At 25.6% G+C, this 26,825-nt stretch overlaps 2 protein-coding genes across 2 annotated transcripts; one reads left to right on the forward strand and one right to left on the reverse strand.

The window, feature by feature from the left end:
* Window positions 1-871: 871 nt before the first annotated feature.
* On the reverse strand, window positions 872-19,888 carry LOC145840646 (THO complex subunit 5-like). The gene is made up of 15 exons (XM_082947965.1): window positions 19,739-19,888; window positions 17,675-17,758; window positions 14,106-14,203; window positions 10,445-10,520; window positions 10,014-10,084; window positions 9,803-9,884; window positions 9,397-9,562; window positions 8,127-8,261; window positions 7,678-7,815; window positions 7,432-7,519; window positions 7,063-7,234; window positions 3,769-3,909; window positions 2,284-2,565; window positions 1,984-2,069; window positions 872-1,333 (listed from the first exon to the last, which is right to left on the reverse strand). The coding sequence occupies exons 1-15, from the start codon at window positions 19,868-19,870 to the stop codon at window positions 1,168-1,170; spliced, it is 1,917 nt and encodes a 638-aa protein (XP_082804091.1). The 5' UTR covers window positions 19,871-19,888; the 3' UTR covers window positions 872-1,167.
* Window positions 19,889-22,699: 2,811 nt separating this feature from the next.
* LOC145840978 (uncharacterized) lies at window positions 22,700-23,834 on the forward strand. Its single transcript, XM_082948337.1, has 5 exons — window positions 22,700-22,747; window positions 22,819-22,933; window positions 23,016-23,139; window positions 23,221-23,306; window positions 23,410-23,834. The coding sequence occupies exons 1-5, from the start codon at window positions 22,713-22,715 to the stop codon at window positions 23,518-23,520; spliced, it is 471 nt and encodes a 156-aa protein (XP_082804463.1). The 5' UTR covers window positions 22,700-22,712; the 3' UTR covers window positions 23,521-23,834.
* Window positions 23,835-26,825: the final 2,991 nt, after the last annotated feature.

A 26,825-nucleotide genomic window follows, 5' to 3' on the forward strand; every position in this document is an offset into this window, starting at 1 on the left:
TCATTTAACTTTATGCACCGTTTATTAAAAAAAGTAAAATTGACAAAAACTATGAATAAAACTGTACTGACATATTGTTACGGTTTAGTGAGTACATTCAGATTCTTTTCAGTGAAATTCGTTAACAACCATCCAACATTTTTTTTATTCAAAAGGATACATACTCACAAAACAGTAATAAATTAAACTAGGTATTATTATTCAAAAAATTACATTTATTTTCTATACATAAATTCTAAAATTTAATGTTGTGTGGAAACATTAATGTAAAAAATTAAGTTAAAAACTATCGTAGTAAACTGAAATTTTTTTTACTGAAGTTACAAAAACTATTAGCTTTATTTTGACCTAACATAAAAACAAATCTATTTTAAAAATTTTCTAAATATAAATAGATAGAAATATTAACTCTTTTACTTAAATTTTTTTCAAGTTAAAAATATTACGTAACTTTTTTAAACTGGTAAATAATATTTAAACTTGGTTTTACAAGATAGTTGGAAGACTATGCAACAGGGAATTTTTCAAGTAGAGAAAAATGTGTAAGCATATTTGAAAATACTTTTAGTTTATACATTAAAAAATGTATTGGTATAAAAAAAACAAATGTCTGTCATAAAAATTTTATCATATATAATATCATATACTACTACTTTTAACATTCAACTACAAAGAAAATTCAAACTACTTTCGTTACTAAGTTTATTGTTGCAGTTCTATTTTTAAATTTGATAAAATGATCGAGCTTACTTGTTTTCTACTTCTTTAAAAAAAAAACAATCTAATATACTAACATTTATTCATCAAAAACATTTTAGCATTATTCGTCTAAATTATACTGAAAATTTTTAATTTTTATTGATACAGCAAAAATAAACTACCTATAGAATTAAACTAAAAGTCTGAACCAAAAACAGAATTAAGGTAAATAAAAATATAACTTAACTATTTATATACAAAGTACTTTTATGTTTGAAATAAAACCATTATACGAAATACCTATTTCTTTAGCTTCATTTCAAAAACAAAATTGTTTAAGAGAAAAAAAAGCATACCAACTTATTCGATTTAAAATTAATATACACTACTTTATAATCTAATAAAATTCAGAAGGGTTAAAAATACACTAGTTCAAATAAAAGCATAGAACAAGTTTATTTAAATTTCCTATTGATTGTACTGGTTATTAGTGACATCATAATTAGTTGGTGACGATCTGAGTGGGCCCTCCCTCTGAACAGGGATGGAAACACGACACAAGGCCAACTGTGCGTCATCAAATATTCCGTCACGAATGCCAGTCTCAATATAAACTTCTAATTGTTCAGCAAGCCTTTGATTAGGTTTTGTTGTTATTTGTTAAACAGTAAACTTTTACAAATTTTATCTGCGTACTTTTAGTTTAAAGCATAAAAAAAAGACAAAAGGGTTGATCATACCAATTCTATCATCGGACCACAAGCCTTAGGTAGACCTTTGGTAGTCTACCGTAGTAGGCTTGTGGTTTGATGATCGAACTGGTATGATCAACCCTTTTGTTAAACTTGAGCTTGTCTCACAGCATACGAAAGTCCAGGCTTCTGCTCTGCAGACTTTCGCCGATGTTTTTTCTGATCGCAAAAAAAAGTATTAAGTTAGGCTTTTATTTCCTTAATTGAAATTGTTTGGAACTATTTTGTTAATACTTTACATCTAAGAACTTTTGCTTTAATACAACTAATCAAACTATTTCTACTTATCCGAAAAAAAATATTCAGCAGTTTTAAAAATACTCTTGTTTGTTATGTAATAAAAGTAACCAAATAACATACTACGGCGTTACTTTGATAACTTAACATATATTTGTTTCAACTTAAATTCAATAAAAAGTCTCGTTTATGCTATAAATTAAAATATTTAAATGTACAGCATAAATATAGTTGATGTATTATATGTTGATTTACTCGTTGAAAACTAAAAAGGCTTAAATAGTCAAAAACTAACTTATAAAGTTGAGTAGATAGAATGTTGTTAACATTTTCTTTTAGTTGTTTTTCTGGTAAATCAACATTTACAGTTTGCTCCAACATCTATAAGAAAATAAAACTACTTTACAAAATTAAATACAAATTAAGTTGAAACATAAATTTAAAGTTGAATATTATTCAATTATTATTGTTTAGTGAGATCTTATTAGTTTAAAACTTCATTCAATTATTTTTTTTACAAGATGAAACTTTTACTAAACAATGACGGATCTGAGGATTAAGAGTAAAAATAAACATCTAAAATAAAAAGACTAACCCTGACAAAATTACATTGTGCAGAATCTAAACTGTTCTGATTCGAATCAATCATTGAAAGCTTGATGTAGGGGCAAGGGCGCGGGTATCCACTGTAAACGCAGGTATACAAGTTCAAAACTAGCGTGTGGTGATTGATGGCTGCGTGGTAATAATCGTGAATTTCAGGTGAGCTTTTACCGAAATCTGCTTCAGTTTCGTAAGCGTGCAAGTTTTTATTCTGGCACATTTTCTTATACTTTTCCCAAGAAATCTTTTCCCATTTTTGAACTTTGTCGCTTATCTGAAGACATATATTTAACTTATAACCATAATAAACAATGTTTTTTCAAAAAAAGGTGTTGTCAGAACATTGAACTTTGCTCTGCAATAAAACTTACTAAAAGTTTTAGCAACTTCATTACTTAAGTTGATTATCAAACAGAAAGATCAATTCTAATTTAATTTTAGTTTTAAAATTATGTAGAACTAAATATTTAACAAAATCAGTCAACAAGGTTTTATTTTCGTGTATTTTTTGTTGACTAAATAAGCTATTTTCCGAACAATGAGCACACGTAAATATAAACATATCGGAACGGGTCAGAAAAGCACGGGTGACACTTTAGCACAGAGTGACACATTAGCACAGAGTGACACTCTAGCACGGAGTGAAATTTTAGCACGGTGTGACAATTTAGCACGGAGTGACACTTTAGCACGGAGTGACACTTTAGCACGGAGTGTCACTTTAGCACGGCGTCACATTAGCACGGAGTGTCATTATAGCACATAATTGATTTTACATTTTTTTTCTTTGCTTAAATCACATAAGGTACTGTATTGTTTAAAAATCTAAAAACTAACTATGCAACATATAAACTAAAATTAACAAGTTTTAAATGAGTTACAAGTTTAAGCTTTACTTAAAACTAAGACAAAATTAAATTTAAAAACTTTATTAACTTGTTTTATTATTTAACTTAAGATGAAAATATTTTGATACTTTTACTTTAAAGTTTTTGACATAAAAATATTTTAATAAAGCTAGCAATAAATACAAGCTCTAAGATTATTAAAACTTATTTTAAATGCTTTAACTAATTTTAATAAGACTAAACTCTAAGCGTAAGTTTTAAATAAAAAGTGAGAAATAAAAAGATTAAAATTTTTCTTACTTCATTTTAAGCCCATAGTAAAAACTTTATTATAATTTTTTAAGACGATATTTTTAAAAGTGTTAGAACTAATTTCCACAATTATTTGTTTGTTAAGTTAATTATTTTGGATAATTAAACATTTTTTAAATAAACATTCTAAAACATTTAAAATTATTACGTGCAAAAATGTCACCCCGTGCTAAAGTGACGCCGTGCTAAAGTGACACTCCGTGCTAAAGTGTCACCCCGTGCTAAAGTGACGCTGTGCTTTTCTGACACCTACCCAAACATATAACTAAAAACCTACAAAGATATTTAAAAGTTGCAGTAGCTTTGCTTAAACTAGCCTGTTTGTTAATGTCTTCAATCGGTAGTATTTTTTTGGAATATAGTGATTCTAATTGCTCGTTCAACACCAAACTAGATTCAACTTTCTTTCTGATCATTGATAGAAGTTCTTTTATATTGCCAAAACTTTCTTCTAGATCCTGTATCAAATTATTTTCTTAAATAACAAATTAATATCTAAAACTAGGAAAAAATGAATTTCAAAAACTAATACAAACGTTTATGAACTGTTTTAAATATTATTACATTTATGTTATATGCAGTCAATGGCCAAATTAAATTTAAGCACAAGTATGCTGACCAACCTGTAAGTGAAATCTTTAAAACCTTTTTACCCATTTAGTCATTACCTCAGAGACAACTGAACTTATAAATAACGTTACTGCTTTTCGAGGGAGAAGTGGTTTTATAAATTCCGGTTAAGGTCGATTAGTGTACATTAATATGTGCTTAAAATACTCTACATGTACACTAATCGACCTTTAAGTGAAACTTCAAAGTAATTTCTCCCACTAAAGAAAAAGTAACATCAACTATAACTATAAGTTCAGTCGTCACTGTGGTAGTGAGTACGTGGGAATAACGTCTCGTAGCTTTCGCTTACTGATTGGTCAGTATGTGCAAAAAAATCTCAAAACTTTTATTTAAGGTTTACTTGATTAATGTTATAAAAAAAATACTATGTTTGGCCAACAATTAAACGACAACCATGATTGTGCCATTAGCTTAAAAGATGAGGACTATTTGATTTTTATGCAAGCTTAAAATTTTTTTGAGCTATGTATTCTTGAAGTTTTACTTTTACAACAGTTAAAGCAAAGTTTATGTTAGCAGAAGAAGTTTATTTAATAAGCTAAACATTTTAAATCTTTATATCTAAATGCTACTATCAGTTAATTTTTTAACATATGTATTTTCATATATATTCTTTTGTTTTATTGTAATTTTGCTTATAGCATCGTTTACTTGATTTAACACTTATTTTAGTGAAATATTTTCGAAAAGTTAACAGTTATTTTAATCGAAATGTTATAGTTAAACCAAAAATCGGTAAACTGCGGCCCGCGAGTCAAATACGGCCTAAAAGGCAAAAGTTTTAGTACTTTTCAGGGTTGCCACTCTTTGAGTCAAAAAGTCTTCCCTGAGTGACCAGAAACTTTCTTGAGTAACCTTAAACTTCCTGAGCTTCCCAGAGTTTTTTTCAAATCCTTAATTTTTTATTATTCATTTAGAAATCACAATGTTAATTTTAAGAATATTGAAGAACTAGCCGCAAGGCTAAAAATCTTTTATATAAGCACTTAAAAATAAATAAAATTAATTTTTTTGAACAAAATATAGAAACTGGAATAACTAAATCTCATTCTAGATCTAGAAAAAAATTTCCCTGAGATCTTTTTTTAAATCTTAAAATTTCCCTGAAACTTTTAGAAAAAACTAAAACTGCCCCGAGTTTCTCGAGTTAAAAAAAAAGAATCAAAATTCCTTGAGTTTCCCTGAGATATTTTATAACTTGAAAGTTCCTGGAGTTTCCCTGAATTCCCTGAGTGTGTGGCAACCCTGACTTTTATATTGTTATTCAAATTATTAAAAAATAACTGTGGCCTGCAAAAGACTATTTTTTTATATAGTGCAGCCTGCGAGCTAATGTTTTTAGAAAAGTTAGCCCGTGACTTATAGATGCCTGCCGACCACTGAGTTAAACAAACAAAGATTATTCTATTATTACGTAACTTTAATGCTAAAATTAAATTGATCTAGTAAGATTATGCATTATTTTTATTATTAGTTGCTTAAATGTTTTACCAGTGGGAGAGGGTCGAGTGTACTCGAAAATAAATGTTTTAATTTAATATCATGGATCGGAAAACTGCAGCCCGCCTGCCAAAGTAGCCTCAAAGCAAAATCTTCAGCCTGCGATTTTTAGCTAAAAACATAACTTTTCTTAAACAGATAAACTTTATAATTAGGCTTTTAGTAGTTACTATGTATTAGTGTTTACTTAATGATCAATTTAATTACATTTTTAGTTTAAGGAGTATTTAGTAAAGTAGTATATTTTTAATAAAGTAGTAAATTAATAACTACAACTAATATAAATAACTCGGCCCACGGAAATTTTTTTTTGGTATTTAGTTTACATTTATTATAGAATAGAGTTTGATGTTTCAGTCTTTATGTCTATTTTATATAATTTTTAGCATATAATGAAAACTTTATGCTATGGACAGTATTAAACTACGTGCAGGAGTAGTATTATAGTAGATCAATATAATAATCAAGATATAAGAGGCATATTTAATAGTTTTTTAAAAGCCTAATTTATTTTATATAGCAAATTACTAATATCTAATTTATACTTTTTTCAACAAACTTGCAAAGTTTCACATTTTCATAAAAAAAAAAAACAAAGATTAATCATTGGCAGACTAACTAGATTAAAAGCACTATATATATTAAACTTAAAAAAACTACTGATTGAGAGATAACAACTTTTACCTAACTTTACTCTTGAAATTCTAAAATAATTAAACTATTGTATTTCGAAAAATTAAAAGTTAAAAATATAAATTTTGCTTTAAACTTTAACTCAAAGAATAAAATTTTATTAAACAACAACTTATTTTAGACTTAGAACACTTAAACCCTTAAACAAAAACCGTTTCTATACTTATCAACTGTTTGTATAATTTCTTAAACATATACTATTAGCGAACAACGTATACTAAAAACAGGATTGACACTTTTTTAGGCAAAATCAGCCAGCTTTAGTTAAAATACTAGCCGTAGTTGTTATAAGCAAGCATGAATTTATAAAAACATTGAAATATTAAAGTAAATGAGCAAAGTTAAAAAAAAAATACTAATAATTAAGCTTAAATACAAAAAGAACTAATTTAATAAGAAAAGGACTTATTAAAGACATTATTTTTAGGAAAATTAATCATATTTATATAACCTAATCTCACAAAAATTGTATGTATGTATTACACTGAAAGTAATCTTAATCGTTTTTCCAGCTTTCATTTAGTACTAATTTGATGGGATTTCTAGGGATTTTTCACAAATTTTTAGGGATTTATAGGGAATTGGGAACCCTGCTGTTACTATCAAGTTAAAAAGAAAATATCTGAAGCAGTAATAAAGTACATTTCAATACTTCTAATTTCATATCATAACTAATTTTATTAGGTGCCATAATATAAAACTCTGATATAATATAAATGTACCAAAACTATATTTGAAATACTAGTATAGTAAAATTAAGTTGTTGGAAAAACAAAAAAACTCACAATTTTATTTAAGATTTGATTTTTGTTCAGTAATGAAATTCCACATAGCTTTTGCACCCACCTATAAGCATGACCGCTTGGTAGTTTGAACACTTTTCCGCCAAATAAAGCAGGCTGAATAATTCCGTGGTCGTTTTCAAACATACAACTTAGTACTTGTTCATCGTTAAAGCTGTAAATAAAAGTTAATGAATCACAAAAATTTATATATTAGGATTTTTTTTTGCTTGTTTAAAATAAAATATAAACTCTTTGCACACTAAAGCTAGTTTGTAATCATAAATTTATAATATTTTTATTAGAAGAACTTTTTTATATATAACATTTTAGCATGTTCAATAAAATTTTACACGAACTATGGAAACTTACTTTTTCATATTGACTTTACAAACTTTAGTTTCTACAGCAGCTAAACTCAGCTGGCTATAGTAAGAAAACTTCATTTTGAGTGAGCTATCTGTAAATAAACTAAATGTTGTCTTAGTTAATCAGCTAAGGTATAGAAAATTCATATTTGCAGTATGAGTGATCGCTAGTATAACAAAACGCTGATTTTACAATAAAACAATAACAATTACTAATATAAGTTGAGTTGGTCGTATAAGATTGTTTTACCTCGATGCAATTCACGCAAAATGATTTCTACTTGCAGTGGATGTGCTTTAATAGTAATTTCATTATCACTACCTTTCCTTTCTTGATCTTTTTTCTTCTTCGATTTCTTTTTTCGTTTTGAACGAGATCTATCAGCCTCTTAATTACAAAACATATAAGTTTAACTTTATTAAAACTTTAAATTAGTTACACCAAAAATCACTATATAAAATCTTATTAATAAAAAAAAAACCTTTAAAAGCTCGATTAAATACTTATTAGGTACATACTGACACCTGTCACTTTTTATAAGCTCCAAGCGAAAGATTTTGATAGATATTGATTAAAATAACTATTAAGTTTTTAGCAACTAAGATTAAACGAAAAAAAAACAATTACAACAATATTATACTTGAGATGTCAATCTTGTTTAAATTTAAATTATATTATAGGCAAACTATTAAAATTACCTTTGTCAACATCTACATCCATGGCTTCGTCGGCCTCCGAATCGCTTTCCTTTTCGTTCTTCTTTTGACTTTCATCAGTCAACCTGAGAGCTTCGTCCTTATCACCTTGTATTGATACTTCCATGTCGTTGTCACCTGTTCAAGTAACATTTGTCTTCATGCTGTAGTTAGTAAAAAAAAGCTATTATTTTTTTAATAATTTTTTACGTTTAATTTTTCTTTATCTTTATAAAAAAAATTTTAATTATATAAATATTTTAACAATGAACTAATTTACTTCTCCTTGTGAAAAATTATAAGATTCTAAACTGTATTTATAACTAAACAAAAATATTGGCGAAAGTCTACAGATCCGAAACACTTTCATTTGCCGTGAGACAAGCTCAAGTTTACAAGGCTTGATCAAACCAATTCCATCACCAGACCACAAGCATATGATAAAAATACATACGTAGATCTTATTAATATCTAAGAGATACTTTTTTCTTTTTGCAAAAAATTAAATATTGTTAAAGATATTTTAAAATTACCAAAAATAATTATGTTTTTTACTTAATTTAAACCATATCTCAAAAAATGTTAATTTTTTTGGAAAAAGAAGAAATAACTTGTAGATATTAATACGACCTACATATGTATTTTTTTTTTGACAAACATTCATTACTTTTTTTTTTGTGGCCGTTCCAATTTTTTCTTAAGAATTTGAATTGTCGGAATTTGAATTGTCCGTATTTAAATAGTCGTGCACCCCTTATAGAGAATGCAAAAACTGATTTCAATAACTTATATGTATATAAATAAATTAAAAATTAAAGCTTTACTATGCATTTTACTATTATATTGGATACAAATCGCATTGAATTCGTATTAGACCTATACTTCTAATTTTTTTCTAGAATTTAATTTTAATGACCCTTAAGTTATTTTTCAAACTAAATACAAAAACTTATTTTAGAACATAAGTTATAAAAATTATATTTTTGAAACTTATTCTAACTGTGGTAAATATTTAACATAACAAACGTGTTAAGTTTTTATAGATTAAGTTTTAATTAAATTTCTACTTATTGTACATCAACAAAATAATTTAAATTTATCTAAACTACATAAAATGACCTATATTTCGTTCATATAAAAGCGTCTATTAATATTTATAAAAATCTGTTTTGACTACCTCTCTATCGACCTTGGTGTTAGAAAAGTACTACTTTTTTCAATTAAAACAAAAGCCATTTATACGATTCGAAAAATATTAATTATCATTACTTACCAAAAGCATCGTTGTGGCCTTTAGCAATCATGTAAAGAGTGTATAGAGGTGCCGGCAGGAGGTTGGCAGTTTGAATGTCGCTATTATTAATTGATCTTTCCATTCCGTACACTTCTAAAAGAGGTTCACAAGATTTCAACATTTGATCCATCAGCGGAGCAACATCCTAAAAGAATCAAGCTTCAAAGTTAGTACTTTTTTTGTAAATTTAAATGGATTGAAAATGTTTATCAATTTGAAATGATTGTTTTGTACATAATAAATATTTAAGATTTGAGAATTGAAATGTTTCAGGGATAATAATTAGTTTATGTACAAAACTAATTGTCTAATCAAAAAATCAAAACAATTGACAGCAATTAAAACAAAACAAAAATTATATATAAGTTAGAAATTATTATCATACCTGTATTTGTTTTTTGTGAGTTTCTATTTTAGACTGTTTTACGCACTTTTCCTCGTTTAATTCATTGGCTTCGTTAGCCAAGCTATTAAAATAAAATTATCTTAGTTAATTACAAATATAAAATTTTTTTTTAATAATTAATCCTTAACTTACAACACTGCCTAAAAAGACAGTTTAATTGTAATTATTTACGTAATAGTTATTTGCTAACCGTTTTCTAGACTCCAGTTCCCATTCTAACCTAGCTAATAGTCTTGCATGGTCATCTAACTTTGTTACATCCTGTAAAATTTTCAAATACCTTTATAGATTTATAGTTTTGTAATACTAAAGATACTAGCTCTTTGTAAGAAAATTAATAAAATACTAAACGTGTTATAACTAATGTTTTGCTAATCATTAAACAACATAGGTATAATAATAAAGGTAAACCTTTCTTAAAAACATTCTAAATTTAACACATATGTACTAATAAAAAATTAATATCAAGTATTTTTGTAGGTAAATACTTTTTCTAAATATTTTGTATTAATATCCGTTAACGGATTTCAAAATTTATAAAACAACACAATTTTAAGGATTAAGAAAATTTAAAGGAAAAAAATTAAATTGGTGCTAAAAAAAATAAAAAACATTACTCACCGGTTTTGAAATATCTTTGGGAGCATTTTTATAAAAGTCTTCTTCAGTGACTAATTTAATGTCTTCATGCTGTGATCTAAATTATTAAGTTATACTATTTAAATGTAAAAATATGTGTATATATGTTTTTCACAAAATAGGAGATTTCTTTAAAGAATATTTGTTAATTAAGTTATAAGCCAAATGATATCTTTAAAAACTGAGGCGTGTTAAAAATAGCTGATTTAACTAATGTTAAACTTCTAATAAAATGTTTTAAAATACTCATTCCATATTGTTTTACTTAAAAAAACAATATATGAAAGTCTTACCTAGAAATCTTAACTAAACTTAGAGCGACCTAATTTAAATACACAAATAGCATTAAATGGAAAAGCAAAATTATTAACAATCTATTAATAAAAATACCTTTACTTTAGTTTTACTTGCTAAATCTCTAAATTTTGTATTTATTTGAATTTGTTCATACGTCATAATTTAAAGTTATTTTTTAAGCTGTTCATTTACCAAAATTATATCAAATTTCTTTATAATTATCACTTTAGAATGAAACTCATATAGTTTTGAAAAGCTTTGTGTAATAAAATATAAAACAAAATGAAAAATCTATTAATTATAAGTTGCAAATGGTGTATAAATACGTTCAAAAACCTTCCTATAATAGTACTTAACTAAATTTGTTTTTAAAAAATAATTACTTTCCAATAAAGTGTTCGACCCAGTCCAAACGCCGGGTCTGGCTATAGCTTACCAAGATCTGGACCTAACCAAATTTATAGTTCAACTTGCTTCCGGCCGGATGTTCATATAAAAAAATACTTTTGTCTGGTAACAGTTCAACCTGAATTTATACTAAAGAACCAACCCTGGCCAAGCTTATTTTTAATTTAGCTTTGCCGGATCCAGATGATTAATATAAAATCAGTTCAGACAGAAACCAGATAGAATGTTTGTTTTCTAATCAGGCTTCAGCCTTTACCGGAATCAAACCTAATTTTCGAATTAAAATCTGGGTGGATCCAGATTTCAGCGAGTATGGCAAGATTCAGCCGGATCCGCATTTAGATCAGGTAGTAGTTAGTATCAGATTATATAAATATTCTCAGCTTTTTAAACTTTTTAAGCACGCATTACGCATATGAAATGCAATCAAACTTTTATACAAAGCTTGAAACTTTATTTTGTTTGAATAACGGTGGCCAAAGGTTTTTAGAATTTTTTAAAAGGTTCTCTGAATTTCTTCCAGGTTTTTGAAAGTAAAAGTTATTTTGTCTATATTTAGTATTAATTTTAAGATAAAAAAATGTCTTGTAAAACATAAAAATATAGAAAATATACTGTAACGCTACTTTAAAATGTTTGTGTATAGAGTTTCCACTCTTTGAGTTACCAACATTGTCCTGAATAACCAAAAACCGACTTGAGTGACTTTAAACTGCCCTGAGTCACCCTGTGTTTTTTTTTAAATCTTAAAAATAAAATTCTCCACCTACAACTACTTATACTTCATGTTAATTTTTCTTCTTAATAATTAAAAGTATGGTTGTATGTGTATGTTTCTTCATTAGATGTTCACTAAACTTATGAGAAATACTGTTTTCGAAGATTAAACAATACTAATTTATACTAAGGTTTTTTTTTTTTTTTGATGAAAAAAATTATTCTTAAGTTATAACAAACAGCTTTATCTGTGAATTAAGGACGTAAAAAACAGTAAACTTTATTAAACTGTATATATAACTAAAATTATTGAGTATATTAAAAAAATTTAATGCACATTTAAACTTTTATATCTCTAAACTGTTTCTGTTTAATGTAAAGTCAAAACATAATAAAAAGTATTTATATACCATTTGCAACTTGGTATATAGATATTACCCATTTTAAATCTATTTTTTGTTTAAAAAAACGTTTTCAAAACTATCTGAGTTTTATTGTCAAGTGGTAAATGTTAAATGATTAAAAAAAATTGATTATCAAATCAGTTTAAAAAAAAGTTTAATTTATGACGTAGGAATAAATTCAAATAAATACAAATATTAGAGTTTAGCAAGTAAAGTTTAAGTTAACATATGTTAATTAATAAATTGTTAATAGTTTTTTCATTCCATTACTATTTGCGTATTTAACTTAAGTCGTTCTTCCTCAATCAAAATTGATTCCAGGCTGTAGAGTTCGCTTTGATTACATCGTTTAGAAACTTTAAAGTTTTGAACTATTTTAATATTAAACTTATTTATTTACACAAAGGCAACGACGTTTCACCCCTAAGGGATCTTCAGGCCTGCAAAATAAAATAAAAATAAGACGATGGATAACTAAAAATATATAACGCTGCAAGACATTATAATCAAATTAAAATTTAAAATCATAATATCAATACAGTACTATTACTAAATAATTAAATTAACAAAATTAAAAAACAAAAACAATAATAATAAAAAGAATAATAAATTTTAAACAGCATTTATACTTACAATAACTGATATGTATTATACACTTTTGAACTATGGGAGAATTTTGACAGCGTGTGCAGACCACTACGGAACAGATAAAAACAGAGCAATATTTGACCTTCTTTTGATGCACACGCTGTCAAAACTCTGACGTAGTTCAAAACTTTAAAGTTTCAAAACGATGTAAACAAAGCAAACTCTACAGCCTGGAATCAATTTTGATTGAGGACGAACGAACTAAGCTAAATAATCAAATAGCATAAAATGAAAATTCAAAACTATTAACAATTTATTAATTAACATATCTTAACTTAAGTTTTACTTGCTAAACTTTTAAGTTTGTATTTATTTAAATTTATCCATACGTCATAATTTAAACTTATTTTTTAAACTGTTTTACTGAACTTTTTTTTTTCATTCGACATTTACAACTTGACAACAAAACTCGTATAGTTTTAAATATGTTTATGAAATAGAACATAAAATAAAAACGAGTAATCTCTATATACTAAGTAGCAAATGGTATATAAATACCTCGAAAATCCTTCCTATAATAGTATACAATAAAAATTAATAAAATCAGTTCTTGATCAAAATTGGGTAAATTAAATAAGAAAATAATAAATTTGATCAAAAAAACTTTATCTAATTCTAGAAAAAAATTTGCTCTGAGATTTTTAAACTATCTTAAAACTGTCCTGAAATTATAAAAAATCAAAACTGCCATAAATCATTTTGAGTTTAAAAAAAAAGTCAAAATACGCTGAGTTATCCTGAGTCTCCCTGAGATTTTCTATAATTTCAAAATACCCTGAGCTTCCCTGAGTTCCTTGAAAAGTGGTAACCCTGTAAAATACATAAAGTTCTTAAATAAATAAAAGTTTTTTATGATATTTTTTTTGTATCTAATCAAAATTTCATTAATTTACATCTAAAAATTGTTTAATCTAAATTTTTTAGTGATTTTCTCACTATAAATTTTAGTGTTATTTCTTTGCCTAAATTGTCAAATTCCAAGTTTTTCCAGGAGTCCAAGGTTTTAATAACCCTAACAAATTGAGAGTTTATTATTTTACAAATAATATAACCTAAAAACTTCTTCGAATCAAGAGATTAATTTCATATCAAACTTTTTTTCTTAATCTATAAACTATTAAAAATTTATGAAATTACAACACTAAACTTCCAAAGCATATACAACACACCTGAACTCATAACATTTGTTGATTTCTTTATCTAGATGCGCCAACTCATACTGAAGATTTTCCAATGTAAGGTTGTGCCTGTCAAGCTTTTGCTTTTCCTAATGAAAAAAATAAGAAATTTATTGTCAGAAAAACTAGATTTGATTTACTAAAAACACTTTTTTTAACTTGTGTTGTATAATTTTAGCATTTTTATGCTCTTTGAAAATTGATAATTATTTTTTTTATAATATAACATTAGGAACCTAAACTTTTAAAAAGAAATGTTACTTTAATAGTTTAAAACTTTAAGGTAATATAATTTTTTTAATTTAAAAATTTTTAATACCCTTAAGGGCATAGTAGGGTCCGACATTTTTTTTTTACTAAAAACAACATTGGATCTTATACTAAAGCTTGAAGTACAAACTAGAAGCCAGTTTTTATAGAAAAAAATTTTTATTTAATTTTTGAGATATTGTATTTTTTATAAAAATTTTCCAATACAAACGTATGGACTGTCAATTTTCCGGAAATTTAAAAAAACACTAAAAATTTATTTTCTCCTTCATTTTTAGAGCTAGAGACCTCAAACTTTCAAGAAACGTTCCTTTTATAGTTTGAAAGACTTTCAATGTTTAAATGTGTTAACTTTAAAAATAAAAATTTTAGATAATAAAAGCAAAAAAAAAAAGGTGTTTTTTTTTATAAAAACTTTATTTTAAAAAATTAAAAAATCCTGCATTCAATTATTTGTGAAAATTTGAAGAAGATTGCTTAAAAAAATAAAGGAGGAAATAGGTTTTTAGCAAAATGGTCTTTTTTGCGGTTTTAGTTTGCGCCTTCCATTAGGAACCCATTAAGATCACCAACTTTGATTGCTCATATCTCAAAAATTTATTTGAATTTTTTCAAGCGGTTAAAAATAGCTGATAGCTCAGATAAAACTCTATAAAATAAGATCAACTTGTAAAAATCTAGAAATTTGACTAGTGTTGCTTTATTTACTTAATGCTCTTTTGGTGTTTATGTGTTTGTATAAAATCAGCCTTAATAATTAGTATTTTGATTAGTTTTGTGTAACTGATTTTTTGTATGTAATCGATATTTGTTTATGACGGTTACTACAGTTACTATATAAGTTAAATTTATATTTTATTTATCGCTATGTATCCACTGATAAAAATAGCGTGAAATATATTTGGATTTTTCACTGAGTGTCTTTTGTATATTGCTTAAATACTTTAAGCTTTATAAAACAGGGTATGATAAATAAAATACTTTTTTTTTTTATTAAATATTTATATCTATTAGATAAAAAACTACTGAAAACTCTAAAACAGGTTTTCCCTGGGCAACATCGTCTTCGGGCGATTTTGGCAATCACAGGGCAAAAATTGTTAGCAAGTGAAAAAATAAATGAATAATAAAAGTAAAAGTTTAGAAAATCAAAATATAACCAGATAAAGAAGGATATTACTTTTTAATCTCTGCTAAGTGGCAATTATAAAAATGGAGTTGGGAAATATTTTAAAGATGAAGTGAAAACCATCATTCTTTTCATAAACTTTAAAATTTAAAACAGAGACAATAACTTTTTCTTAATCTTTCTAGATGAAGACTATAAAAAATTAAAGTACGCCTAACTTGTAACTGTTTAAGGGCACACAGGGTTGAATATTATTTTATTTCATAACTTTATTTCTATGTTAGTAGTTAAGACACTAGTTTTTTAAAGGTAAAAGTAATTATTTAAAATATATAGGATCAAAGTTAAAAAATTAAACAGTTTTATTATCGAAAGCATAAACTAAATTGCAAAAGACTATCTTGCTTAAAATTTGTTTTCTCCTACAAATTTTGAGCAACTATTTTTTCTTAATTTTCTAGTTTATTATTTAGTAAATAATGAAGAGTATAGGCAGGGTTCCAGTTAAAATTTCAAAACAAATTAATAGGGAAACCCATAAAATATAGCAAATTTATAGGGAAATTATCAAAAAAAAAAAGAATTTTAAACGTTGTAAACATATTTTTAAGGTACATTTTAGTAAAATATGTCATTAACTGTTTATAAACACAGTCTTAATAAGAATTCTACGAAAATTTGAGGGTTTTTGAGCTCTAATTTTAGTTAAAAAAGAAAATTTTAGATACACTTATTTAATATAAAAACAAAAATATCCGCTAGGTGGCGTAATAGATTTGTGTTTTTCATCTTGTTGTGCTGTTTTTGCTTTCAAATTTCAATTGCCAAGAAAATTAACGTAATTTCTAGGGATTTTAAGATATTTTCAATTATTTCTAGGGATTTATAGGGATTTTTCAGAATATTGCAAATTTATAGGGATTTATAGGGAAGTGGAAACCCTGTATAGGGAGGTCCAACATTATTTTACAAAGAATAATATTGGCTGTTGTTTGAAAGCTTAGAGTTATTCTATAAGATACTATATAACTAATAAATTTCATCAAACTTTTGAGATATAACTAGTTTAAAAATTTCTAAGGTTGATTTTCTGGGAGTCTTGAATTGTTATAAGAAAAATTTTGAAAAATATATTTTGAAAATTAAGACCAAAATAATAATAATAATAAAAATTATGTTTATTTATTAAAAATCTTTTTACCAAAATTTTAAAACTTTTTCCTATAAGTTTTTCAAAATTTATTAAAGATTAGTCTGAGAAAGTTTTACAACCATCGTTTGAAAACATTAGGAGAAGATTTCTAGTGAAATAGTCTACTTTTACCCTTTTAGTTTGCGCCTCCTATAACAAACTTATTTACCCTCTTATTTTGATTGCTTATATCTCAAAAGTTACTTCAAATTTCAACTAACAGTAATAGTAACTTGTAGCTAAATTATGCAAAAAATAAAACTAATTGATTTACCACCCCCCCCCTTATTCTCTTATTTTACAGGAAATATATTCAATTTTTTACTATATATTTATTCAAAAAATCTGCCTCCTACAAATTGTTTATAACATCAAAAACATTTCTTGAAAATTTTAATCACATTTCAAGAAAGAAAAAAAAAATGGTATCTTTTCAAAAGTTATGATAAATTGGCTATAAAAAGTTTACCGTTTTTATGCTTGTATTGGAAAGTTTTAATAAAACTGATTATATTTCAAAAGTAAATAGAAAGTTATTTAGTCTATAAAAAGTATCTTATAGTATGGACTTTAAGTTTTTTATTCTGGGTCAATGTTGTTTTTTATGAAAAAAAATACTTAAAATCTTGATGCCCTTAGCTTCAAAAAAGCTCGCATGTGTAACCAAAAGATTACTTAAGTTTATGAGAAAAAAAATAAAATAAATAAGAGCAAAACCTAAAAAAAAAGTTAATCAAGTAAAAATACTTTAACGTACTAAAATAATAAGGTAAGCTTTAAAATAAAAACAGTAAATGTTATTTAAGTTCACAACTATATAACAAAAAAACAACTGCTTTTTAGCACTTTGGATAAATACTTAATTGTTTATATTCATAAAAAATATTTACATTTCAAAAATTATGTAAACATCAACCTATTTTTAGTTTTAGACCAAAATGTTATATATCTACTATTTTTTTAATTTACTTCTGCTGTTTTATCTCTAAACTTTTTGTTTCTTTCTTGAGCAACCCTGTTGAGCTTCTTTAAATTCATAATGTCCAAGCAACCCTGTATAAAAAAAAACATATTAAACATTAAAATAAAAATAATAATAAAAAATATAAATAATAATAACAGCTTTTATGAACCTATATTAATTATCAACTATAAAGTTTTATGTATAGAATAAATTTAATTAAATTTTAATTAATTCCAAAACTAAAATATAAATTAGTTATCAAAAAATTTTTATAAAATTAAATTTATACCATTAAATACTTGCTTTTTAGTTAAAACTGTAATGCTATTTAAACAATTTTTTAGATTGATTTTTTATTCAAAGTAGAGATAAAAATAAAATGTAGTTGATAATTTTTATAAAGTATTTTAACACTAATCTAATTTTATAGTTTGTTAATTACAAAATTCATCTTAAAATCTTATACAGAACAGAACATTTGTATAAATAAAAAAGCTTCAAGAATATATAACTGAAAATAAGTTTAAGGTTGTGTTAAAATCAAATAGTGCTCATCTTTAAAGTCTCTGACACACTTGTTGTTTTCTATATAATAATGGCCAGTGATCAATATAATTTTTTCATAGGCTTTTATATAGACCCTATCTTACTTTTGAAAATTTAGCACATTATAATCAATCTGTAAACAGTAACTTTGAGAGTTTCAACATAGTCACTAACACTGTCACAACTGTGCTTATATATAACTTATTTTATTCTTAGAGTAGTAAACAGACTAAAAATTCCACTTAAGGCTCAATTAGTAAACAAGTTTGTTCTTTAACATACAGAGCCAAAAATCTGTCTCACTTATATTATGTAATTATGTAAAATTTTCTTACTTTAAATTTGTTCTAAGATATTAGTTAAGAAACTTTCTGATGAAGTAATAATGAAATAACAATAATGTTAAGGGCATAGGGGGGGGGTAAACACCCTTTTTTTGGTTTTTGATCTTATTTTATATAGTTTTTACTAAGCTACAAGATGCTTTTTACAGATTTAGAAAATTCAAAATAATTTTTGAGATATAGCAGGTCAAGGAAGCCAACAATAGGTTCCTTATGGGAGGCGCAAACTAAAACGGCAAAAATAGACTATTTCACTAAAAATCTATCTTCTCCTACGTTTTTTGAGATAACTACCTCAAATTTTTAGGAAATGTTCCTTGATATATTTAGAATATTCTGTCGGAAGAAATTTTTATAAAAATTAGAATTTTATATAAAAAATAAACAAAAAAAAATGTTTTTTTTGTTTATTTTTTATATAAAATTCTAATTTTTTAATTTTTTAAATTCTGTTCCGACAGAATTTTCTAAATACTGCAAGGAACATTTCCTGAAAATTTGAGGTAGTTATCTCAAAAAACGTATGAGGAGATAGGTTTTTAGTAATTTCTAGTTATTTGCCGCTTTAGTTTGCGCCTCTCATAAGGATTCTATTGTTGCCTCCGACTTTGACCGGCTATATCTTAAAAATTATTTTGAATTTTTAAAATCTGTAAAAAGTATCTTGTAGCTTAGTAAAAACTATATAAAATAAGATCAAAAACCAAAAAAAGGTGTTTACCCCCTCCCCCCCTATGCCCTTAATTGAACTCTTAAAATCATTTAAATATAATAATCAATTAGTATACACAAAACTTATTTAATTAATACCTCATTATCATTGCTTAAAAATAACATTCTCCGGTTTGATTATACTTTAATTTTATTATTATATTATTATTTATACTATAAATCTTTTACAGCAACAGTAGGCTGGTAATACTCTGAAAACACACCAGAGAAAAACAAAAGATATGCGTTAAAAAGTTTATATCAAGCGTAGGGTAAACACTAAGTATGGGAAATGAGTTGGATCAAAAAAAATAAAAACTCTTCTCATTGATAGTTTTTAATACAAATCAAGATAAATGAACAAAAGAAAGACACCCACAACTCTTGTCAATGAATTAGTGTGGAGAAAAACCTATTGGTCATTGAGCCTCAAACCATGAAGTTATTCTACATATAATCTCATCTAACCTGAACTCGTAGCTTTTCTAGTGCTTCCACTTGATTTTCATCCGTACTCAACTTCATTGAAGAAACTTGATTAATCTTCTTTGTTAAACTTTCACAGATTTCAGAAAAATCATTGTTAGGATCAAAATCCATTTTTTTTACTTTGTAAGAGTTTTTATTTCTAAAAGTAATATATTAATTCTAATAAGTAAAATAAATAAAATAATAACAGTAGATACAAACACTAAAGTTAAAACTAACTTATCTTTTTCAAATCAATTTTATTATCAAAATAACTAATTATTACCAAAAAAAAATTTTTTAATAAAATTACAAAACAGTGACAACACAAAAATATTTTAGTTTCATAGATAAAACTTGTATAACATTTGTTGCAATTTTTTTACAGGGTTGCCACTTGTTTTTTCAAAAAAATTTCCAGGATTTCCTAATTTTTTCCAGGTTTTTAAAAGTACACATTTTTGGGTCTAGTATTAGTATAAGTTAAGTTTAAGGTAAGAAACTGCGTTAAAAAGTATAAAATTATTGACTAATTATACTAAAATAACTAATTATTACCAAAAAAGATTTTTTTAATAAAATTACAAAACAGTGACAACGCAAAAATGTTTTAGTTTCATAGATAAAACTTGTATAACATTTGTTGCAATTTCTTTACAGGGTTGCCACTTGTTTTTTCAAAAAATTTTCCAGGATTTCCTACTTTTTTCCAGGTTTTTAAAAGTACACATTTTTGGGTCTATTATTAGTATAAGTTAAGTTTAAGGTAAGAAACTGCGTTAAAAAGTATAAAATTATTAAAAAGATACTGTAAAGCTACTTTAAATATATTTTTAAGTAAAAGAAATTTTGATGATGAAAATTTTTTTTATCTATATGATAGAATTATTGAATCAAATCAACATTTTACTACTTACATAGAAAATTGTTAAAATTCCAGGTTTTTTTTGCCTAAATTGTCAAATTCCAGATTTTTCAAGGTAAAGTGGCAACCCTGTCTTTATCTAGTTTGCTTATATTATACTTAAGTGACCTCAAAAAAGTCTTTTAGGTAGAAAATATTTTTGAATATACAAAATTGACCTTGTTAAATAATTATAATATTTATTTAGGGCATAGGGAGAAAGGATTTTTAGTTTACAAAAGTAAAATTATAAGTTATATAAAAGCTGAATAAAACAAAAGTAAGTTTTATTTAAAAACTAAAAAAGTTACTACAACTTTAAGGGGCAGTGGTTGTTCAACAAATTTTAAACTCTTAACATCAACTTTTAAGTTTTATACTATAATTTATTTTTATTTTAACAATACTAAAGATATATATGTATATACAATTTGCTCAAAACTGATTTTAAAAGACCGTACCTTTGATGCAAGCTTTAATAGTTTTTAACTTAATTTTTTAAGAAATAAAAACAATTTTTTCAAAACTTGTTGAACTAACGAGGCTGAAGTTTGATAGACATTTAAATATAAGATTTTTAACACATTCAAATTTTTTACTTACAGTCATTACCGCACTTTAATACCGCTCGTACTTACATTAGAACAATGAAACTCTAGAACCTTGTTCCATGTGCGTAGAACTACATCATCAACTAAGTAAAATAACTTTTTACTAATAAAAATAAAATATTTATGGTACGCCGAAAAATATCGAATTTATTATTGAAAAAATAGAAGAAGCTTAGTAAACATCGTTTAAAACCGCTCATACTTACATTAGAACAATGAAACTCTAGAACCTTGTTCCATGTGCGTAGAACTACGTCATCAAAAAAAAAATTAACTTTCTAATATGAAAAATAAAATATTTATGGTACGCCGAAAAATATCGAATTTATTATTAAAAAAATAGAAGAAGCTTAGTAAACATCGTTTAAAACCGCTCATACTTACATTAGAACAATGAAACTCTAGAACCTTGTTCCATGTGCGTAGAACTACGTCATCAAAAAAAATTAACTTTCTAATATAAAAAATAAAAAAGTTATGGTACGCCGAAAAATATCGAATTTATTATTAAAAAAATAGAAGAAGCTTAGTAAACATCGTTTAAAACCGCTCATACTTACATTAGAACAATGAAACTCTAGAACCTTGTTCCATGTGCGTAGAACTACGTCATCAAAAAAAATTAACTTTCTAATATAAAAAATAAAAAAGTTATGGTACACCGAAAAATATCGAATTTATTAATGAAAAAATAGAAGAAGCTTAGTAAGCATCGTTTAAAACCGCTCATACTTACATTAGAACAATGAAACTCTAGAACCTTGTTCCATGTGCGTAGAACTACGTCATCAAAAAAAAATTAACTTTCTACTATAAAAAATAAAATAGTTATGGTACGCCGAAAAATATCGAATTTATTATTAAAAAAATAGAAGAAGCTTAGTAAACATTGTTTAAAACCGCTCATACTTACATTAGAACAATGAAACTCTAGAACCTTGTTCCATGTGCGTAGAACTACATCATCAACTAAGTAAAATAACTTTTTACTAATAAAAATAAAATATTTATGGTACGCCGAAAAATATCAAATTAATTATTAAGAAAATAGAAGAAGCTTAGTAAACATCGTTTAAAACCGCTCATACTTACATTAGAACAATGAAACTCTAGAACCTTGTTCCATTTTGATTTATACAATAGTTGTTATACATATTTAATATTTAACTGTTGTCAAGTATAGTAAATTTGAATATGTTAGCAATTAATTTAACTCATTAATAGGTTTGAGTAATTTTGAGCTGTTATCTAAACAAATCTAATTTATTTTTTTAGTTTTTGTGAACGATATAGAAAATAAAACATGAATAATTTAATTACATTATAGGATTTACGTTATGAAAAAAAGTACAAAAGATATTTTTTGAATATAACATAATAAATTTAGTGTTTATGTTAACAGTTTATAATACAACGAAACATATATGTATTCGACCCTCAGAAAGACGAAGCTGGAGAGATGCTTGATGGAGAAACATTTAAAGAACACATTATGTAAGTATTTCATCGTGACAATTAATTTTCATTTTGAACTAATAAAGATTAATTGTATTTTATTTTTTCAGACAAGAGAGAGCTAGATTAAACATGTCAACCAAAAATGTTATGAATTTTAAGGTTGTAAGCATTAGGCATAATCCACAAATTGATGGTGTAAACTGTGGGGTACATGTCATTGAGGTATAAATAAACTGTTTTATTTTTATTAAATTCGCTTAGTTTAAGTTATACCCAAAAAATAAGTAAGAGTTTAAACATGTAGGCTGGAGAACAAATCATACAGCATTACCCAAATTTACCAGATACGATTACTCTAACAACTAAAAGTAAGAAAAATATAGTACAAAAGCGAACAGAAATAGGTGTGCGACTTCTCCATGAAGGATGTAAGTTAAAAAAATGACTTAACAGACAATATTGTATTTGTATAAAGTTTGTTTTCTAAATAATAATAAATATTATTTCAGTTGTTGATGTCAATTTTTGTAACGTTTGCTTTCGCCATTATGTGAGTTCAAGACAATTAATTGGTTATCCTGGTCCAGTGCGATGGGTAAGAAAAGATAACTTTTTTTTTTTTAAGAAATAAACTGAATTTATACTTCTATATCACTCTCAGTAACAACACTTGTACTTATAATATTTATTTTTTAAAGATTCGATGTGACATTTGCAGCATTTGGTTTCATGAATGTTGCCTACAAAAAACAAGAGCAGAATTTGATATTTTAAAGAATAAAACCTACTACTGCGATTTGTGCGAATAAGTTCAAAGTCTTCATGACGATTCTTCATGTTGTTAACAGATAGATTAATTGTTTTTTTTTACAAGTTTAATTTTATGCACCGTTGCACATGGTTATTTCAAATCTTGTTGCAAAACCTATTGTTTTTGTTTTGGTTTATTTTGCATTAAAACATAATGCAAATATATATTTTCTTATTTCATTTTAAAGTTAATTTTATACAGAAAGTTGTTAAAAACATTATTTAAAACATATATTTTTATACTAATGCTTCTTCAGCGTAATCATACAGTTCTTTGTTCGTGTGCATTAATTTTAGTATTTTTTAAGTTCATTATGCCTTAATATTTGTTGCATACATATATACATCTTCTTACTTTTTTTCAAAGTTAATTTTAAAGAGATGTTGTTAAACAACTTGATGCAAAATATTCAAATATATAATTTTGTACTAATGCTTCTTCAGCGTAATCATACAGTTCTTTGTTCGTGTGCATTAATTTTAGTGTTTTTTAAGTTCATTATGCTTTAATATTTATTGCATACATATATGTTCTAACTTTTTTTCAAAGTTAATTTGATACTAAAAGTTGTTAAAAAACTTATTAAAAAAATCTTCAAACATATACTTTTGTACTAATGCTGCTTTAGCGTAAACATACAGTTCTTTGTTTGTGTGCATTAATTTTAGTATTTTTTAAGTTCATTATGCGTTAATATTTATTGCATAAATATATACATCTTCTTACTTTTTTTCAAAGTTAATTTTAAAGAGATGTTGTTAAACAACTTGATGCAAAATATTCAAATATATAATTTTGTACTAATGCTGCTTCAGCGTAATCATACAGTTCTTTGTTCGTGTGCATTAATATTAGTGATTTTTAAGTTCATTATGCGTTAATATTTATCGCATAAATATATGTTCTTTTTTTTTCCAAAGTTAAATTAAAACTAAAAGTTGTTAAAAACGTTATTGACCAAATCTTCAAATTTGTTTTTGTACAAATGCTTCTTTAGCGTAATCATACAGTTCTTTATTCGTGTACATTAATAAAATAATATTTATTTACTTTGTTGTATGTGTATTAAAATAAATAGATTGTGACTTTAATTCGAATATTTAAGTGCTTTTGAAGGTACCGTAACTATTTTATTTTTTATAGTAGAAAATTAATTTTTTTTTGATGACGTAGTTCTACGCACATGGAACAAGGTTCTAGAGTTTCATTGTTCTGATGTAAGTACGAGCGGTTTTAAACAATGTTTACTAAGCTTCGTCTATTTTTTCAATAATAAATTCGATATTTTTCGGCGTACCATAAATATTTTATTTTTCATATTAGAAAGTTAATTTTTTTTTGATGACGTAGTTCTACGCACATGGAACAAGGTTCTAGAGTTTCATTGTTCTAATGTAAGTATGAGCGGTTTTAAACAATGTTTACTAAGCTTCTTCTATTTTTTTAATAATAAATTCGATATTTTTCGGCGTACCATAACTATTTTATTTTTTATATTAGAAAGTTAATTTTTTTTTGATGACGTAGTTCTACGCACATGGAACAAGGTTCTAGAGTTTCATTGTTCTAATGTAAGTATGAGCGGTTTTAAACGATGTTTACTAAGCTTCTTCTATTTTTTCAATAATAAATTCGATATTTTTCGGCGTACCATAACTTTTTTATTTTTTATATTAGAAAGTTAATTTTTTTTTTGATGACGTAGTTCTACGCACATGGAACAAGGTTCTAGAGTTTCATTGTTCTAATGTAAGTATGAGCGGTTTTAAACGATGTTTACTAAGCTTCTTCTATTTTTTTAATAATAAATTCGATATTTTTCGGCGTACCATAACTTTTTTATTTTTCATATTAGAAAGTTAATTTTTTTTTGATGACGTAGTTATACGCACATGGAACAAGGTTCTAGAGTTTCATTGTTCTAATGTAAGTATGAGCGGTTTTAAACGATGTTTACTAAGCTTCTTCTATTTTTTTAATAATAAATTCGATATTTTTCGGCGTACCATAAATATTTTATTTTTATTAGTAACAAGTTATTTTACTTAGTCGATGATGTAGTTCTACGCACATGGAACAAGGTTCTAGAGCAGGGGTCGGCAAACTGCGGCCCGTGGGCCAAATGCGGCCCGCAAAGGGTAAATCTGCGGCCCGCGAGCACGTTATTTTTTTGAATGGAATGCGGCCCGCGAAAGAAAACTTTGCGGCCCGTGAGCATGTAAATGTGGCCCGCTGAGCAAAAATTTCTTTTAAGTTAAATTTGTCTGATAAATTTAGTTTTAAGTTCCTGTATAACACTTTAAAACAATTAAAAGACTTTACTGATTAAGCCTAAAAATGTGAAAAAGAGAGGTTAGCATTCTACCAGGTTTTTTTTTCTATTTCATAATAACTTTCTTCTTACAACAGCAAACTATTTTCTGAAAAAAAGAGTGTAAAAAGTGATTTGAATTAGTAAGATAGTTATATTTTAACTATTTGGTAAAAGCTAAATGCAAATGTTTTCCGTTTTGTAGAAAAGTAATGCACAGTAACTAACAGAAATGTCATTTCTTTACAGATTATTATTTTTTACTCGTTTTTATACCTAAGTTTCTATTACAGAAGTTTTATTTCTAAATGTTATATTTTATTATTATGTATACTAGCTTACACAAAAACTTTTAAATAACATAATAATAATAATGATAATACTAATAACAATAATAACAATGATAACAATAATAATATTAATAATTACAATAATAACAATATTAAAGATAATAAGAAGAAATAAGGTTAATTTTCTTTTGGTTTTGACAACTTTTTATTTCTTGGAAGTTTTCTTTACATTATAAATTAATTCCTATGCACATCAACTAACAAAAATGCTCATATTTTAAACCACTTTTTATTTAATACTTAACTAGATATAATTTAGTTTATGCACAGTTTTTTAACATTATTGTTTCTACATGTAATATCTAAGTGTGTTCAGACACATTTAAAACAATATATATGACATAAATAAAAAAAGTTTTTGTTAGGTATACTTTTCGATTTTTCAAACCATGTTTTTTGGCAAAATAAGTTATTTTTTATGCGTTGCATACTAACATGAACAGTTGCTGTTTTTTGGAACTACCTGTTTAATTTAATATAAACTAGATTGAGAAATGGTAATTTATTAAGTTTGTAAATTTTTAATATAGATAGTTTAAATTTGTTCAAATAAACAAATAAAAACTGCCACACACTAAAACTATGACTATTTGAAGACTTCAAATCTCAAGTTAATTTAGTCATTTTTTAGTTTTTGGCTTG

Source organism: Thalia democratica, chromosome 7 (assembly GCF_965202585.1).
Source record: "Thalia democratica chromosome 7, ktThaDemo2.hap1.1, whole genome shotgun sequence".
Classification (NCBI taxonomy): domain Eukaryota; kingdom Metazoa; phylum Chordata; class Thaliacea; order Salpida; family Salpidae; genus Thalia; species Thalia democratica.

Excerpts from the sequence above, each read along its gene's own strand:
- LOC145840978 (XM_082948337.1), top strand. The coding sequence starts at position 22,713 with ATGCTTGATGGAGAAACATTTAAAGAACACATTAT. Across the intron at positions 22,748-22,818 it reads ACATTTAAAGAACACATTAT|ACAAGAGAGAGCTAGATTAA; the intron begins GTAAGTATTTCA and ends TTATTTTTTCAG. Across the intron at positions 23,140-23,220 it reads GCGACTTCTCCATGAAGGAT|TTGTTGATGTCAATTTTTGT; the intron begins GTAAGTTAAAAA and ends ATATTATTTCAG.
- LOC145840646 (XM_082947965.1), bottom strand. The coding sequence starts at position 19,870 with ATGGATTTTGATCCTAACAATGATTTTTCTGAAATCTGTGAAAGTTTA. Across the intron at positions 3,910-7,062 it reads ATCAAATCTTAAATAAAATT|GATCTAGAAGAAAGTTTTGG; the intron begins GTGAGTTTTTTT and ends AATTTGATACAG. Across the intron at positions 1,334-1,983 it reads CTATCTACTCAACTTTATAA|GCTTGCTGAACAATTAGAAG; the intron begins GTTAGTTTTTGA and ends ACCTAATCAAAG.